Raw genomic sequence first — 18,725 nt, 5'->3', positions numbered from 1 at the left:
CCTCTGCGGCATTTTCGTCTCATGGCAGAAGAGTATCGTGAGCGTTTCCGAGCGTCAAAACCATAGAACGGAGAGACAGCTACACAGTTTGTAGCTAGAATTAAAGGACATTTTGATAGGTGGATTGATCTCTCGGAGACCCCGTACTTTCGATAGTCTAGTTTAGTTGATCGTCAAGGAGCATTTTTTGTCCAATTGTATAAGAAGTTGGTCACTTGCTTCCGCAAAGGGAAATGCTCCACCTTGGGTACCTCTACCTAAGCAGCTGATGAATTTATAGACGTTCAGCACCAGAAAAACTTGGCCCCGTATATGCATGTAATCTGCAAATGTGGTCGAAAGACTATAGTCTTGCGTGTGGAGAGAGTGAACAATTTATTTTATGTTCTCCGTAAAAAAATCGGTGGATGGTATTCTGGAGGCACTGCGTTAGAGTGCCTGGAGCGTGCAGCGGAGGCGATCGAGTGCATCAAGTCAAGTCACATGTGAGACATGAGCGCCACCTGGCAGCGTTCTTAAAAAAAAAAGCGCGTGACTCCGAGACGGGTGTGTGCGCCCGTCGCAGAGGTGATAAGGTTTAGAACGCAAGGCAACGGGTTGGTGCCACCACCATCGCGTCTTAGCAAAGCGTTAGAAACTCCGCGTTCCGTGCAAGCGTTGCATGGTCAGCGCTGCGTGATAAGTGCTACGGTTCTAAAAATTGCTTATGTATGCCTTTTCTAGTAAAAGATGTACATGCCAGTAAAGGATGCACATGCAGAATATATACGTGTTATGGTGCCCCAAACTTGCACAATAGTTGCTTATTAATTGACAATTGCACAAGTATAAACGCTAAACCTTTAGCAGCATTGGTGGGCGCTGTGGATGGAGTCGGCTGTTTCAAGTACCGGTGCCGTTAAGAGGGGACAAACAGACAAATGTACAGACACAGACAGACCAAAATTTTTGGGTCGAAAGCCCCCAAGAAAGGCTATCGTCTTTAAAACTTCTTCTATTTTCATAAGCATGCGAAAGTGTCCGGTACTGAGAAGCAAAGCTTTCTCGGTGATATGCAACCTGTTATTGCAAAATGCACCGTGTGCAACAGAATGGGCCACACAGCTGTCAGCTGCCGATCCAAAGTTCAAACATTTTTAGAAATGTCATCGTCACAGGCATGATACGATGCGGTGTCTGGAAAAAGGACCATGGCAAAACCAAACTTTTTGCATTGTAGATAACAATCAGGTGACACCCGAAACAAGGTAGCAAGAACATATTGGGCTTGCTGCTTTTGAAGGGGTTGTCATAAGCAAAATTAAGGAAAATGCCTCTGCTAGTGACGTTATGAGCTTGGTGCAGGAGGACTGCGAGGACTATTGGCCTGGTGTGCGATCTATGGCGGAGCTGCGAATCGGGCTTGTATGATGTCACTTCGAGGTTTTGTGCACTTTTGAGGCGCGGCGCAGTGTAGGAACCACAGTCGTGGTAAAACTCAACAAAGTAGTAATTCAATTGGTTAAATTGTGTGTGGTGGTTATTGACGCTTTCATAATAACCATGGGTGTCTTGGTTATATTGTGTGTGGTGGCTATTGATGCTTTGATAATAACCTTGCGTGTCTGCTTTTAACGCTCATTTTAAAAGCATAGCATTTTGATTCTTAAAACTGCGGCCGCTTGTCTCCGCGGCAAGTGCTGCGCAATGGCGAAGTACTGCTCTGTGCCTCTATATGATCACGCACCCGTAAAAAGGACGTTAACTTTCACTACTATTCCAAGTACCCGATGGGAAAGAAGTGTATAGTTACACTCAGAAAAGGGAAAGCACCCCCCACCCCCCTTAATCAGCCGTGCTTGCATCGTTACTCTGCTTGCGTTGGTACTTTACCTTTTGCTACATACTCGCTGACCCTAATTATTTACCTACTGCATTGAGTATTGCCTTTTTCTACACCTAAATAGATCCTTATTTGATTTGTATACGCAGATGGAAATACTGCACCATTTACTAATAGCTTATTTGGTTACATGAAGTGTATTTTCGTAATTCACTGTGTTAATTACTTGTACGAAAGTCCTCGTGGGCTCTTCAGAAAAGCACTATTTCTAACAAGTGGTCTTTCTTGCAGTGTCTGCTGGACTGTCTCCAACGTTTACTCTCTTGCCAGGCATGGACACAAAGATGCGCTTGCGAGAACGTGAGTGATGGCAGTTTCTCCTATTTTAGGGGCATTTATCGTAGCTGCCGAATTTCTTAGTACTAGACAAGTGTGACTTATCTGGCGAGGAGACACTTGTATATCGCTATATTTCATGCCCTATAATAATGCGGATACACTAGGCATGATGCTAACTCATCCGGGTACTAGAAAAGGCTACACAGACGGTGGTGGTGGTGAAAAACATTTTCTAATATATTTACAGTGAGAGGTATGAATAAGGCGAGTCTGAAGCTTCTGCACATTCCTCTTGCTCTATAAGTAGCACACATTCTGCTGCTAAATCGGGTTTGGCTCGCCCACATCGTCAATGCATCTAGAAATGCACATACGCAAACAATGTGAATCGGGAGTGACATTTCAGTTGTTCAGTGTTCATCTTATAATATTATATTACGAGAATATTTTTTGCGGAGAACCAAACAGCGCGTTCGTGGCCGTTCGCTAACCACTCATCGCAAGAACGTCATGTTCCTGTGAAAAATTGTCGCACTAAAAAGGTGGTGCTTTCCAAGAAGAAAGTCACAGCTTTGCCGCAAAGGCAAAGCAATGAACGTGATAGCAACAATTTGAAAGGTCACGCGCAGAATAGAATGCAGATCAAATTGTGCCCCACTTTTCTCCCGCGCAAATTACGCAAAAAACTTACTCACAGGTACAGATGCACGCAAACAGGCATCTCAGTTGTTACTTCGCTGTGTCTGCAGAGTGTGCGCTTTTCGAAAACTGAAATTCGGAATGATTGTAGTGACCTTGGTGCACCCGCTAATTACAACAAAATCCTTTTAGGTAAAGCCCAAGGACAGCCAAGGCATACGATTCTCCCCACTGCGAAATAAGGGCGCACGAGGGGGCATCATTGCTCCCCTTCTCTAAGCGTGGCGAAGTACGCAAAAAAGATGAGAGCGTGCGCCACCGCGCGATGTGGCGATGTGCGCTCATTGCGCCATCTTGCTAGCAATGCTGAAGACACGATACTTTCCCACGGGATGCCCATCAGTAGTGGTAAGTGGTAGATATAGATAGTGTTGTTTGAATGTTGAAGGACGGGCTCCTCTGTGGCTCAGTGATTAGCGCCTCCCACTCGTGATGCAGAGGACCCAAGTTCGATTCTGCGCGCCTTGTCTTTTTTTGGATTTTTTTCTTTCTTGCATCTTCATATATATAGATACTTATACATATTTGGTGAGTGACGGCAACGCCAACGCCGGCGGAAAAATCCAGCCCAAAGTGTCCATATAATTGTTATCGCAATAATATAAAAAAAACGAAGGAATTTATGCAAAGTGAACAATAACTGGTTTTTACCAACTACTTTCCACAAGTGCTTGAGTCTCATAATAATTAAAGCTGTATATATTTCAGCAAAGCAGACAGCAAAATTATTGCAAAACTTATCTTATTCCTAAAGGTCTTGGTAATCGGAAACAGTTCGTTCAGTGATACGATGTAGTTGTCGAAGTTGTCCGTTTCACATTCCGTTGTTGGAAATTCCGGAATTTCACATTCCAACGGAATGTGAAATTCCGTTTCACATTCCGTTGTCGCGGAAGACAATCTGCGTCAGCGTGACATCGACCGCTTTTATGGGAAACCATGAAGTCGTATTCTTGTAGACGAAGTGCCCAACGCACAAGCCGACTAGATGGGTCACGCAGATTCACCAACCAGCAGAGAGAATGATGATCTGTCACAATGGTAAAGAAGCATCCGTAGAGGTAGGACTGGAAGTGCTGCACTGCGAGGCATTTGCCCTGTGATGGTGTAGTTACGCTCGGGCTTGCTTAGCGAGGGACTTGCATACGCTACGACATGTTCTTTGTTATCCAAGTGTTCAATCAGGACAGCACCTACATCAATACTGCTAGCGTCTGTGTGAAGTTCCTTGGTAGCCAGAGGATTGAGGTGTGGAAGATTTGGATGAGACGTCAAAAGAAACTTCAACTCGGATAAAGCAGACTCACATTCAGGGATCCAGTCAAACTGTGGCCCTTTCTGAAGCAGGCATGTGAGCAGGTACGCAATATTGTAAAACTGGGAATGAATCGAAGGAAGTGTGAACAAAGCTCCAAAAAGCTGTGCAGTTCTTACATCAAGTGAGGTTCCTTGAACGCCTCCACTGCGGCAGTCTTCACGGGATCCAGTCGTATGCCTTTTTTGTCCACAAATCATCCAAGGACGAGTCTTTGGCGTTCTCAAAACGACATTTCTTTGAGTTGAGCACCAAGCCTGCTTTGCTTAGGCAGTCAAACATGAGACCGAAGCATGTGTTATCCTCACAAAAGGTGCACTTGAAAATTAAATGGTCTTAGTAACACATACCCACTTGCCACTTCAATCCACGTAGAATGTTGTCCATGAAGCGCTCAAAAGTTGCAGGCATGTTGCATAACCCGAATGGCATCGCATTAAATTCAAAAAGTCCATCTGGTGTGGCAAATGCCGTTTTCTACTTGTTTTCTTAGTGCATTGTAATCTGCCGGTATCAAAAAGTAAGAGCCCGGTGAAAGACAGTCAATAGTGTCAATTCGCGGGACTAAGTATATGTCTTTTTTTTTGGTGATGGCGTCAAAATGATGGTAGTCAACGTAATATCGCCATTTCCCATCCTTCTTCCTCACTAGACTTACTGGAGCGACCCACGAACTACATGATTCTTGAATTACATGTTTCTTGAGCGTCTCACAAACCTATTCATTGATCACTGCATGTTCCGAAGGCAATACACGTTATAGTTTCTGTCAGCGATGTCTTGTCGATGCGGTGCTTCATACGAGAAGCAGGGAATGACGATGGAGTGTGTAGCTGTGCGAAATCGAAGAGACCGGCGTGTTTGCGCAGAATACTCCCCAGTTCATTACGCTCGTTGGTGCTCAGTGGCTTATCGATCATAGCCATAATGGTGTCCCTGGCGTGCAGATTATGGCAATGGGTCTAATCTGGGAAATCAACTGCTCTCTGAAAGGATGCCAAAGGAGAATACCTGATGTTCATCAATCTCTGGAAGTTTCGGACCCGCCGGCAGCACTGTCGGTTCATCAGAGCAGTTGATCACCCATAAATCAGTACGCACTTGCGCATTGGATAGCATGCAGTAGATAATTGAAACAGTCTGCTTTGTGCAACTGAGAGCCCTGCCGCGGTGGTATAGTGGCTAAGGTACTCGGCTGCTGACCCACAGGTCGTGAGATCGAATCCCAGCTGCGGTGACTGCATTTTCGATGGAGGTGAAATTGTTAACGGCCCGTGTGCTTGGATTTGGGCGCATGTTAAAGAACCCCAGGTAGCCGAAATTTCCGTAGTCCTCTACTACAGCGTCTTTCATAATCATATGGTGGTTTTAGGACGTTAAACACTACATTTCATTTATGCAACTGAGATGAATGGGCTCCATGGTTGCGTCAAACGTTTCCTCACTTGCAGGGGAACAGGCAACAGGGACACATTTGCTGACAATGGCGGCACAGTTGTGTCTACGAACAAGCAAAGGACACTTTCCTGACAGTGCGGAATCTTCATGAATGCAACTGGGACATACAAGTCTACTGTAATTTGTCCTGCGTGGGAATCGACAGTGACACCACATATCTTCAGAAAATCCAGTCCAGAATGACTTCATGCGTAATACAAGGGAAAACAGCAGACTCTGCAACAAATTTCTAATACGCCAAAGTAACAGTCATAGTGCACGCACCAACAGGTTGTAACACATTCCCACTCATTCCACAAAACGTATCGGCACGGTCTTAACGAAACATGACTTTTTGTTCAAGGAGGCAGGTGAACACGAGACTCATCACTGACCCGATAGCACCTGTGTCCACTAAGGCTATTGTTGGTACACCATCGATAAGCACATAAACCTTATTTTTAAACATGGAAGCTAAAGAGGATATTTCTGTTGGAATCGAAGACTGTCCAGAGACATCACCTTCAACGGCCACTCGGACTAGTTTTCCGGAGAAGGCCAGAAGTGGGTGCGCCGAGGAGACGGTGATCCGTTGATGCGCGGGGTAGGAGGTGGTGTCACACTGCGGTCAGAAGCCAGAGATTGGTTTCGTAGGGGTCCTGGGGTCTCGTTAGATGCACTTACTGGGAATGCCTGTGCTCGTGTAATGTTAGACCGGTTATATTTCGGCAATTGGTCGTACCTCGGTAGCTGCCGGTAGTTGCAATACCTGGTAGTGTGGACTTAAAAGCCACAGTTGTAGCAGACTAGTAATGCACACTCGCCGAACCAATGCGCAGACCGCTCAGTTGTGAAGGGTCGGCGATCAGCTTGCTGAATTGGGGCTGCCCGCCTCTGAGTGGCAGGGCCGAGCTGAATGCGTTGGCCGAAATTCTGCTTGGACGCAAATGAGTCATGACGTGGCCACGGAGTTTTAGTTTTGTTGATGTCTTTCATACATACTGATTGTTGCAAAGAAGCTAATGCCGCCGTGTAGTAAGGCCTAGTCGGCGTAGACCTGTGCATAGTTGAGGCGGTTGATTCTTGACCCTTGCACTAGGCCATGACGACTGTTGTCAATGGCAGACCAGCAAGACGACGGCTCCGGTGAAGTTCAAACAGCTGTGGCTCTGTGGTACGTATGTTTTGTACCCAGCACCTCCACTACTCAATTATGTCCAAAAGAAGGGTTTATTTTATTCAGAGGCGACGTAACAATCGGCTTGAAGGTGTAGAATGAATGTGCACCGGATACCTTTGCCAATAGCTGAACATGCTCTTCTTCTGTCACTTCCCTGTTCCCTGCTGCACAGATGCACATACCTAAATTACGTGTGTGGTAATAATATGCTAGATATATTTGAACGAATAGATGTACTCAAATTTTTCTTTCTTTTGTGTATCGTTATAGGAGGCCTTCAGCGCCATGAAGTGAAGGACTCCTCTACACAGACATGTAAGTGTTATAATAACCTTATTTGTTTATGTAAATATTGTGAGCGCGACAAGCGAATGACTCTTTATTCTCTTTGTAATCATCATCACCTGTACATCTTCTTCATCTAAGAATATCATCACTGGCGTGATTGAGCTCGAGCCTGGCCGAATAAACCGGTTCCTCACAAGTGGTGGACTGTGCTTTTCGTTCCCTCAAGTCCTCTCGCCCGTTCTCGCTGGAGCTCCGCTCGAGTCGTCGCGTACAACCTCCTGCCATGGCGGCCCAAGAAAACCCTGGCCCATCCAACGTCGCCGTCCTACTGCAGCCACCGCCACCCGCTCCGTCCAACAACACTCGCCTGCGTGATCCACCTGTGTTTTCCGGTATCCGAGGCGATGATGTCGAAGACTGGATCAAGAACTACGACCTCGTCAGCGATTTGAACAGGTGGGACAATCCACACAAGTTGCGCAGCGTCCCATTTTACTTGTCCGATGTTGCGAAAACTTGGTTCTGGAACCACCACCCAGATCTTCCCGACTGGGACACTTTCGAGCAGCAAATTCGTCAGGTATTTGGTGCCCCTGCAGTTCGCACTGAGGCAGCAAAGAAGAAACTCGCTCAACGCACGCAGCTGCCGGGTGAATCTTACACCTCTTATATTGAGGATGTCCTTGCACTGTGCAAGCGCGTTAACACCGGCATGTCTCAAAACGACCAAATACGCCACATTATTAAAGGCATTAACACCGTCGCCTTTCACGCCCTCGCCACGCAAAATCCTGCCACCACCCAGGACGTGATAACCATCTGTCAGCGACTTGACGAGCTTCAGTCTCTTCGCCTTTGCTACGATGCCACCGACGTTCCTTTGCCTGCACCCCTCAACTTGCGTGCGCTTATTCGCGACATCGTTCGTGAAGAGCTGCACGGGCGCTGCTCTTCCTGTGCTGCGGAAGTTACTTCACCTCCTGAAAAAGATAGCTTGCGAGACCTGATTAAACAAGAGATCGCCTCCGCATCGCATGTGACGTGTTCCAACAGTCCCTGCGTGCGCCAGACGCGCACGTACGCCGAAGTTGCCGCGCTCTCTGCCGCACCCACCGTTTCTCTGCCTACAACAGCAGACCATACGCCTGTGGCTTCGTTATCACCGCCAGTGCGTGCACCACCTTACTACGCACCTCAGCGTAGAAGGTGTACGTGTTGAGGCTCTTGTAGACACTGGCGCTGCCGTTTCGATTACATATTCGTGCTGATTTTTGTTCCCGCCTTCGAAAAGTCGCCACACCTTATGGCGGCCCACCTCTACGTGCGGCGACCAACGCTCTCATTCGTTCACTTGGACAGTGTACCGTTCGTGTATGCATAGAAGGCATTCGTCATCACATTGTTTTCGCGGTATTTCGTGAGTGCACCCACGCTCTCATTCTTCGGTGGGATTTCTTGTCTTCTGCATCCGCTTTCATATCATGTGATCAGCGCCTCCTGCATCTAAACGCCACTGACTCTTCTCCGCTTGAACAAGGTGGACGCATCGGACTTGTCACCACGTCAGATTACGTACTTCGGCCATACATCGAAGAAATTAAAAGTGTTAATTGCACCGACATTGTGGATGGCGACGTACTAATTCTTCCTTACGGTCATACCCTACGTAGGGGCATTATGATCATACCGGGGCTTATTCGCTTCTTCGATGGGTGTACGTACCTAACCGCCATAAATCAAACGTCAGAGTGTGTACTGCTCCCCTGTGGCTCAACAGTATCTTGCGCGGTCGACAGTGAGCCTGTTGCGATTGTTACTCTTCCGAACAACAACCACAACGATGTTCCGAAGTCGCAATCATTGCCATTCAATGCCTCTGCCACACCTGTGTCGGCGACAATAAGCAATGACTTAACACCTGATCAAACTGAAGATTTGCTCGCCCTGTTAAATAGACACCGTTCTCTATTTGACGTGAATTCGCCCGCCCTCAGCATGACTACCACCGCTACTCACAGCATCCAGACTGACGGCTCTCGTATTGTACATCGGCGTCCATATCGCGTGTCTCAGGCAGAACGCAAGATCATCGAGGAAAACGTCTCAGACATGCTACGACGTAATATCATACGTCCTTCCTCGAGTCTCTGGTCATCCCCAGTTGTTCTCGTTCAAAAGAAAGATGGGACAGTGCGTTTCTGCGTCGATTACCGTGCGCTAAACAAAATAACGCGCAAGGATGTTTATCCCCTCCCTCGGATCGACGATGCACTGGATTCATTACAGGGCACAGAGTATTTTTCCAGCTTCAACCTTAGGTCAGGCTACTGGCAGATACCAATGTCGGAGTCTGATAAAGAGAAGACCGCCTTTTCAACGCCAGATGGGTTGTACGAGGTCAATGTGATGCTTTTTGGACTCTGTAATGCGCCCGCCACCTTCGAACGCATAATAGACGGCGTATTGCGTGGTTTGAAATGGAAAACATGTCTGTGCTATCTCGATGACATAGTAGTGTTTTCATCCACGTTCTCGCAGCATCTACAACGTCTTGACGAAGTCCTCACATGCCTTGCAAAAGCCGGTCTACAGCTTAACACCAAGAAATGTACCTTTGCTAGCAAGACAATCAAGGTTCTCGGCCACCTTGTCAGCAAAGAAGGAATTCGGCCCGACCCCGAGAAGCTTGCCGCTGTCCTCGATTTTCCTCGTCCACTACGTCGAAAGGACCTGCGCAGCTTTCTTGGGTTATCTTCTTACTTCCGGCGCTTCATACGTGGTTTCGCGGAACTTGCGTCTCCGCTCCATCAACTCCTCGCAAAGAACGTCCCCTTCATTTGGTCCGAAGACTGCGAAAGCGCTTTCACGGCATTGAAGCAAGCCCTCACGTCGGATCCGGTACTGTGCCACTTCGATTCCACCGCACCCACCATCCTTCACACCGACGCAAGTAGTCATGGTCTCGGTGCGGTACTCTTGCAGCGTGACAAAAACTCACGCGGACGCGTCGTTGCTTACGCAAGTCGTGCTCTTACCGCTCCAGGAAAGAACTACACTATCACAGAGCAGGAGTGCCTTGCTGTTGTTTGGGCAGTGCAAAGATTCCGACCATATCTTCACGGCCGTCATTTTACCGTCGTGACCGACCATAATGCCCTATGCTGGCTTTCATCGCTGAAAAACTTATCAGGTCGCCTTGGTCGCTGGGCGCTTCGCTTACAGGAGTATGATTTCGATGTCACCTACAGATCTGGGAAGAAGCATCAAGATGCTGATGCTCTATCGCGCTGTCCTTTGCCCAGCGGAAGCAATTCACCATCGATACTCCAAAACAACAGCACCTCTCCAATCGCAGCGCTAAGTTCATCACCTGCCACCCTATCCGTCCTTGTTTCACAACAACGTGCCGACCCATACTGCCGCACCATTGTTGACCGCTTGACCGGCTCTACTACTCCTCCAAACGCCAGACTCCGTCGACAACTTAAACAATTTAAGCTTGTCGGTGATGCTTTATGTCGCTACGTTTACCACATCGATGGCAACAAGTGGGTACCCGTCATCCCACGTTCTCTGCAACGTGAAGTTCTGGAAGCCTTTCATGATGATCCAACCGCTGCTCACCTAGGCTACCACAAGACTTACGACAAAATACGAAGTCGTTGTTTTTGGCCTGGCCTCTCTTCAGCCGTCGCTAAGTACGTCGCCTCCTGTGTCCATTGCCAACGGCGAAAACGACCGACAACTGCTCCGGCTGGCTTAAATGCAACCTCTTCCTTGTCCCGCCTCACCTTTTGAAGTCGTTGGAATCGACTTGTATGGCCCTCTTCCTATATCATCCAATGGGAATCGCTGGATTGTCACGGCAGTCGACCACCTTACCCGCTACGCAGAAACAGCTTCTATACCATCTGGGACTGCCACTGAGATCGCCGATTTCTTTCTTCGCCACATCTTTTTGCGTCATGGAGCTCCACGCATTCTCCTCGGTGATCGTGGCAAAGTATTCCTATCTTCCATTGTCGAGCAAGTTTTGCGTGCCTCGAACACTGTTCACGAGACCACTTCTAGCTACCACCCGCAGACCAACGGATTGACTGAATGGTTTCATTGGACCCTATCGGACATGATCGCCATGTACATTCACCCCAACCACACGAACTGGGATGCAATTCTACCCTTCGTGACATTCGCCTATAATACGGCTGCTCAACGCACTACCGGCTTTTCTCCATTTTTTCTCGTCCATGGTCGCTCGCCGAGTTTCGCTCTGGATGTCTCTTTCCTTTCCGCCCCTGCACCCTTGACGGCTCCTTTCTCTGAAGAATACCTATCTCGTCTCGCACACTGCCGTCACCAGGCCCGTATTATCATCGGCCTCTCTCGAGGCACTCGAAAATCTCGCTACGACTCGTCTCGCCGTGTTGTGAGTTTTTCCCCTGGTGACGAAGTTCTTCTATGGACTCCACTACGTGTCCCCGGCCTATGCGACAAATTCATCAGTCGCTTCATTGGGCCATACACGGTGGTCAAACAGACATCTCCTGTCAATTACCGCGTTTCTCCTCTTAGCGCTAGTCCTGATCATCGTTGCCGAGGAACAGAGATAGTGCACGTATCTCGTTTAAAGCCTTATGCGCGACGCATTTCATAATACTGTCAAGCGACCAGGCGGCCGCTTTCACCGCGCGGGGGAATTAGTGTGAGCGCGACAAGCGAATGACTCTTTATTCTCTTTGTAATCATCATCACCTGTACATCTTCATCTAAGAATATCATCACCGGCGTGATTGAGCTCGAGCCTGGCCGAGTAAACCGGTTCCTCACAATATTTTATTGTAAATGCAATGCATAAGGGAACTTCAGAAAGTCAGTTCAGGTGCTGCAACATCACTGATTCATTCAACACATGAATATTACACAGTCAATTGTGATGAAGTTGACAAAAAGTTGTTGCCTGCAAGAAAAATAATTGTCCCTTGCCTGTTTCAACTGCAAACCTGTATGTACAGTCTGCTGGTATGTTCCATGTGGCCTTTGCAAAAACTCCCTTTTGGACAGCTTGGTGACATTACTACAGGGTAAGATCGGGCACCGCCAGGGCTTGTCTTCTTAGCTATATGATGTGAGCCATGATCACGGTGTAAGAATAAGCAAGGTGTCGACAATTGCTACTCCGCGCAAGAAGGGAGCAAAGGCAGGTGTTTGCCGATGACCTTCAGGTACGAGTAGTTCCTGTCACGCGAGTTGAGATGATGCTACTGTATGGGGCGCCAGGTATTTGAGCGCGAAAGAACATATTCCTGAAAGGTTTGCAGGCATGGGATTTGGGGATCTAGTCACACATTTTCCTGTGCCCGTAAGCCCTGCCTGTGTTTTAGTGCATGTGTACTTCGACGCGGCTTATGACTCCTAGTACACATCAGTGGCCTTGTCACCGGCTGCGCCTTGAAAGGTGCAAGCGGTGTTTCTTCCTGAATTGTAAGTCGGGGTATCGAACTTGTACGGAGCGTGTGTCGCTTTTCAAGGCTCCGTGTAAACCAGAACGCTAGGATAACGGGCGGTGGGTGATTGCGAAAGCTGACGGAAGCTTCAGCCTGCTGACCATACATGCGCGAAGCAGTTCCTGGAAGAAGCAATCTCTACCACATATCATTCAAAATACAAGAGAAACGTCCTGTTGCACACACCAAAAAAAAACGTGTTCTCACTCAGGTGGCTGTACCGGCAGTTTTACCGGGGCTGCCCAACATACCTGACTGTGCAGCAAACAAAAACTAGGCTGAAAACTGCTGGCTCTACTGCCGACTTCTCGGAAGCGACGGGGGCCAAAATGTTCAATTGCATCTGAAGTGCCTGACAGGCATGCTAAAAGCACATCAATTTATTATGTGTAGAGGTAGCGGCTTCGCAGCACGGTGATGATGAATCAACAGGCACTGACAAGGAATACATCGCGCGAAGGTATGGCAGTAAGCCTAACTAGCTCTCGAATTTCATCTAGTGCAAACACGTGAACGCAATCACGGTAGTTTTGGGGCCGTTCTTAGTGACGTCTTCTCTAAAAAATCTGTTGTCCATGCACGCAGTCCACTAATGAACAGAAGAATTGTGCAGACGGTTCGGCTAGGAGATGACGATATAGAAACGAACTGCCACCGAAGACTAGCGATGTTGTTGCAGGTTTCGTTCTTGCGCAGCAGCTTTTATGTTTTGTTGAAGACGATGCTGAAGAAGCACTTCAACGTGTGTAGTGCTGGAAAACTTGCTAGGCGCAGCCAGGTTCACAAGAGACGATGACAGTCTATTTTCTTGGAGGACTGTCAGGTTAGAAGAAATACAAATTATAGAGACTCCAATGTAGCAATTACGAGCTTTGACAGGGGCCAGGTTTTAAGGACTGTGGTTAAACTTATGAACGAAGTCGATGCTGACGAAGAAAGTGCTTAACAGCGCAAACGACAGGACTGGATAGAAGAGTCGAGAATAGAGCACCAACCAGCCCAATCAAGCACTTTGATGAAGTCAAGGCTATCAATGCTGACATCCGATGATTTCTTGCGCATATGGGACAAAAGGACGAGACCCAGGTCAAGCTCCACGAGGGGTGCGAATGACGTGGTACGAGGACTCCAGTGCTGGTGAGACCCAACCCGACGCCTACCGCTATTCCGGGGATCATAAAGATCATTTAATCACATACGACATCACAAAATATTATTACTTTGGGCATAGGCGATTCCCACTGCCACACATAATGTTGAAAAGGGCTCACGCAGTCTTGCTACATTTACTGCAAAACGAGAACTTGCCCAACTACGTATTTTCTAAATAAAATTCACCCTGATAGTGAAATTCTAGGCGAGTGTGATACGTGTGATACGTACGATGGCATGATTAGAATTAGACACATGCTGGTGGGCTGTCCCGCGACTCTTGCCGACCCCGAAGAACATTGGTTTTACTGGCAGAAGATGGTACAAAGCGCGTGTTATCAAGATCAACTATGGGCAGTCCAGAAGATCCATGATAGTCCATGATGTCAGGCTGAGCCATAATGCCCGGTACTGTCAGCTTGGCCTGACAGTACCGACGTGGATGTGGCCCGCCTCGGTCTGTAAAGACTTGGCTTCAGCACACCAATAGTTTCATGAATCAATTAATGAAAGTGTACTTTATAATGCAGTTTTCTTAGTTGGAAGTTGGTTTGATTCAGTTTTCTGCCATTGCTGTGAACATCCTGTTAACGAAATTTTACTGCAATGTAAGTTAAGTGACATAGTCTACGACACAGCTCTGTTCTATGGTCCATAATGTCTACGTTGAAGTCGCCGACTAGTTTGAACGCTTTGTAGTACTTCTAGGTGTTTTATATTGTTTTGTCACAATAATGATTGCTGTTAGTTCATTGTTGTACATTTTTTTGTTAGTCACCCACGAATCTCCCAGTGACTGACTGGCCCAGATGGCTGCAAAGCTGGGCCCTTAGGAGTTTCGCCCCTAAAAGATAAAGCTGCCACAATAGAAGCTTTATGATAGTTGGAAACAGCTGCAGACTATATTCAGCACCATATGCCGCTGTCTACAAAAAGTGCAGACTGTAGTTAGCGCGTGTGCTTTCCTTATCATTACTGCGACTGGAGTTTGAAGCAAGGGTGATAGGCCCTCGCACTCATGCCATTGTGAACATGACCTGTGAATACGAGTTTTCACCCAGTTCGCTTCAAAAACGCAGCAAAGCAAAATGCAAAGAAAACTCTAAAAATGGCGGTGGTGTGCTGCACACGATCATGATGCTCTTTCACCTCCTGCATTCGGGAGGATGGAGTCGTCGGGTAACCCATTGTGCTTCTTTTGTATTTTATATCCAATACTCTAATTATTTTATCCAGTCTGTGGATTTTGTTTGCATACTGATTGTGTGTTAATGAAATAAATTCTGTTGTCTGTATAAATGAATATAAGTGATCATGAAAGAGCAATTCTGCTTGCGTTGTTACTCTACCTTTTGCTACATACTCGCTGACCCTAATTATATAGCTACTGCATTGAGTATTGCCTTTTTCTACATCTAAATTAGAGCCAAATTCGGATTGTATTCGCATATGAAAATGCTGCACTTTCACTAATAGCACATCTCATTGCATGAACTGTGTTTCTGTAATTCACTGCGTCAATTACACTCAAACCTTGTTATAACGAAGTTGAAGGGGATTGATGATTTTTTGATTGATATGTGGGGTTTAACATCCCAAAACCACCATATGATTATGAGAGACGCCGTAGTGGTGGGCTCCGGAAATTTCGACCACCTGGGGTTCTTCAACCTGCACCCAGATCTGAGCACACGGGCCTACAGCATTTCCGCTTCCATCGGAAATGCAGCCGCCGCAGCCGGAATTCGATCGCCCGACCTACAGGTCAGCAAGTTGAAAGGGAGCCGCACTTATTTCGTTATACAGTAAAACTTCTGTATGACGAACTTCAGGGGACTGCGGAAATCTGTTCGTTATTTTGAAAGGTCGTTATAGTGAAAGCTCGAAAATTAATCATAAATACTTATTTTTCACCGACCAGAATGACTTACCTTTACAGCGGTGGGTCCTTGAACTTGTTTTTCACGAGAAAAAAAAAAATGGACAAGCAAACACCAGAAAATGCACGTTTACTTCAAAAAAGTTTGTGATTTTTTTTTTTTTTGACGCGAGCAGCATAAATTTTGCAGCGCGAAGGCCTCAAGCTCATCCACATTCTTGTGGTGCAATTCGGTTCTTTGGTCACAACAGCCTACTTTTTGCCTTCCTGTTGCTGAAGAATATTCATTGTCTCGCTTAGCGAAAACTGCATCCGCTTCTTCATCGCAAGAAGAGATGAACTCATTTGTAGTATCACCGCAGAGCGAACGCAGGCTTGCTTTGCGAACCCGATAAGTAATCACCAAAAAGAGATGAACACAACTGAAAAATAAGGCCTCCAAAGAAAAACCTGAACCGTCACGGCTGTCATCGCCTCTTTTGAAGAAAAAAAAAAAAAGGTGCTAAAAAAAAGGAAATTTCTCGCGTTTCGTTTTCTGCTTTCCCGCTGTCTCAGGTTTTCTGCGCTCATGCTTCCTGCTCCGCATCTCTCACTCTGTTTCGCTGACCTTGCCCTCCCGTGTTGTCCTCGCCTCTGTGCTCACTTGTAAACCTGCAGCGTCGGCGTTTCAACAAAAGGAAGGAAGGAAAGAAAGAAAGGAAAGTCGCCTTTTTTTTTTTTTCCCTGCACACCGTCGCGCGTCTTGCGAAAAGCAGGGCGATCGTTCGCTTTGTCGTCTGCTTGCGTATCCCTCCAGTGGTCGCGACGGATTTCAGTACATAAGTTCGTAGTACTGAGGCGTTGTTAATATAACGTGGAACTAAATTATGGCTCATTATTCTGAAAAGTTCGGTATTCTGTAGTATGTCTTAGTGAAATAGTTTTACATTGAAACTATTAGCAGTCAGCGCAGGATTTTTAAAAGTTTGTTAATCTGAAAAGTTTGTTAGTGTGGGGTTTGTTCTACCGAGATTTCACTGTATTCATTATTTCGTTATATCGATTATAACAGCTTGTGGCAATGTTTGCTCGGATGGGCGCACACCTATAAGCATGCAAAGAAGGAAATTGCCTCGTGGCCCGATGTACCACTACACGACCACGCGTGCGACGGAAAATAAACACAGTCGAATCTCATTATTCGATCTCGCTTAATTCGAACACGCGCTGTGGTCCCGTCAATGCTATATGTATTCCAATGGGACAAAACGCACTGTAATTTCAGCATACCGCGCTCCTAAAATGTTCTCAGCACCATGCCCAATCCCGCGGCGGTGCCTGTGCCACGCTTCTGCCTTTTTCGTCTCTGCACGTAGAGACTCTTCTCCTTTCAAGGCTGTGCGCGGAGAGAGAAGAAAAAAGAAAGAAAAGAAAGCTGTCGTGGAGAGTTGACTTTCTCTCTAATGCTGATCTGCTTCTATCTGCATACGCTCCTTCTTGGTGCAGAGGGTAGCAGCGAAGACGCAGTTGTTGCCATCATTTTTAGAGAGTGTTGGTGCTAGATTTAGGTGCGCGCTACCATGCTTTGCAAACTGCGTGCGTAATGGATTGATTCGCTGCAAGCCAAACGTGTGCGGACACGCATCACAGATTGCTTCAATTAATAACGGATGTCCTCTGATTTATGAATGATTGTGTCTTCTGAAGCTTCCCCATCGTGTGTTCTTAAATGAGAGGGAAATCGCTTTGCACCGCGGCGCTGCTTCTAAGTCATGTGACCCGCTGAGCGCTTCCTCAATCCTATCTACTGGCTGTGTGAAAAGGACAACTCTCTCTCGGCCCCGCGTGGCGTGACTGTTAGGTTGGTGAGGGAGCCTTAAAAGAGCCACGCCGAACGAGCGTCAAACTCTGCAGAAAATGATATACTTAACACACAATGGTCAGTTTTTTGTAGACTAATTTAGTTCGTTATATTCATTTACCGGTCAGTTTTACTTGATTACAAAGAGGTTTAAAATGCATGGTTCTCAATGGAGCTTTCAAGGGGAACTTCATTTACTTTGTTGTTTGTATCCATTATTTCGTTTTATCTCGTTATGTTATAACGAGGTTTGAGTGTACTTGCAAGAGGGTCTTCTTGGGCTCTTCCGAGAAGCACTTAATTCTAACAAGTGGTCTTTCTTGCAGGGTTCGATTGCCCGCTCGGCAAGAGCTTCAAGCCAGCGGGCAGTGCAGCAATGATGCGGTTGCTGGAACGTGAGTGATGGCAGTTTTTCCTACTTCAGTGGCTTTTTTCGTAGCTGCCGAATTACCTCTAACTTATGACTTATATGACCAGGGCACACTTAGGTATCATAATAATTTATGCCCTATAATGAGGCAGATACACTACGCATTACGCCAACTCATTGTGGCACTAGAGCCAAGGCTATACAGACCGAGCTTCCACACATTTGTCTTGCTCCTTAAGTAGCACACAGCCTGCTACTAATTTGGGTTCGGCTTGCCCGCAACCTCAACCCGTCTAGAAATGCACATACACGAACAATGTGAATGGGGACAAACATTTCAGTTGTTCAGTTTTCATTTTATGATCTCATATTATATGAGTATATTTTTTGTGGAGAACCAAAAAGTGCGTTTGCGGCCGCGCACTAATCACTCGTCACAGTCGAACGTCATGTTTACTGTGAAAACCCGGCGGCCTGAGAAGGTGGTGCTTTTCAAGAAATATAAAGAAAATTGTAATATTGTGTGGCGAACACGCCGCGCAGAGAACACTGGGCACAGCGCTGAAGCGCCGGCCGACATGAGGTACGCAGCAGCCAGTAGCCAAGCAGGAACTTCTTTATAATCTACAATGCAGCGCATATATACACAGGGTAGTGCCCCTGAGGGCGAAAACACTTCACATGAAACCAAATCTGGCAACCATGAAAACTAAACCGAAACACCACATCATTCCCCTAGAAAGAAAAGGACATGTGGCTCTAAGATCCTTATACAATGATTAATGAAACCTGAGTAACTTTTATGACCTTATACAACTTTAGAAGAATGTAATGACACAGAACTTCTGTATTTCAAACCTTAACATTCCCACTCCTTTTGTCTTAAAGTAACTAATTGAA

The 18,725-nt window shown here is 46.7% G+C and overlaps 1 protein-coding gene across 1 annotated transcript in view; it reads left to right on the top strand.

The window, feature by feature from the left end:
• The window catches only part of LOC119186684 (uncharacterized), a 165,403-nt gene that overhangs the window by 138,628 nt on the left and 8,050 nt on the right, over positions 1 to 18,725 (top strand). Inside the window, exons 13-15 of the mRNA XM_075882339.1 lie at positions 2,114 to 2,182; positions 7,063 to 7,107; positions 17,782 to 17,850. Coding sequence (XP_075738454.1) covers positions 2,114 to 2,182; positions 7,063 to 7,107; positions 17,782 to 17,850 — 183 coding nt within the window. The remainder of the gene's footprint in view (positions 1 to 2,113; positions 2,183 to 7,062; positions 7,108 to 17,781; positions 17,851 to 18,725) is intronic.

This window comes from Rhipicephalus microplus, unplaced genomic scaffold (assembly GCF_043290135.1).
Source record: "Rhipicephalus microplus isolate Deutch F79 unplaced genomic scaffold, USDA_Rmic scaffold_12, whole genome shotgun sequence".
Taxonomy (NCBI): domain Eukaryota; kingdom Metazoa; phylum Arthropoda; class Arachnida; order Ixodida; family Ixodidae; genus Rhipicephalus; species Rhipicephalus microplus.
The sequence above is the reverse complement of the archived record's forward strand: the minus strand, read 5'-3'. Positions and strand labels throughout refer to the sequence as shown.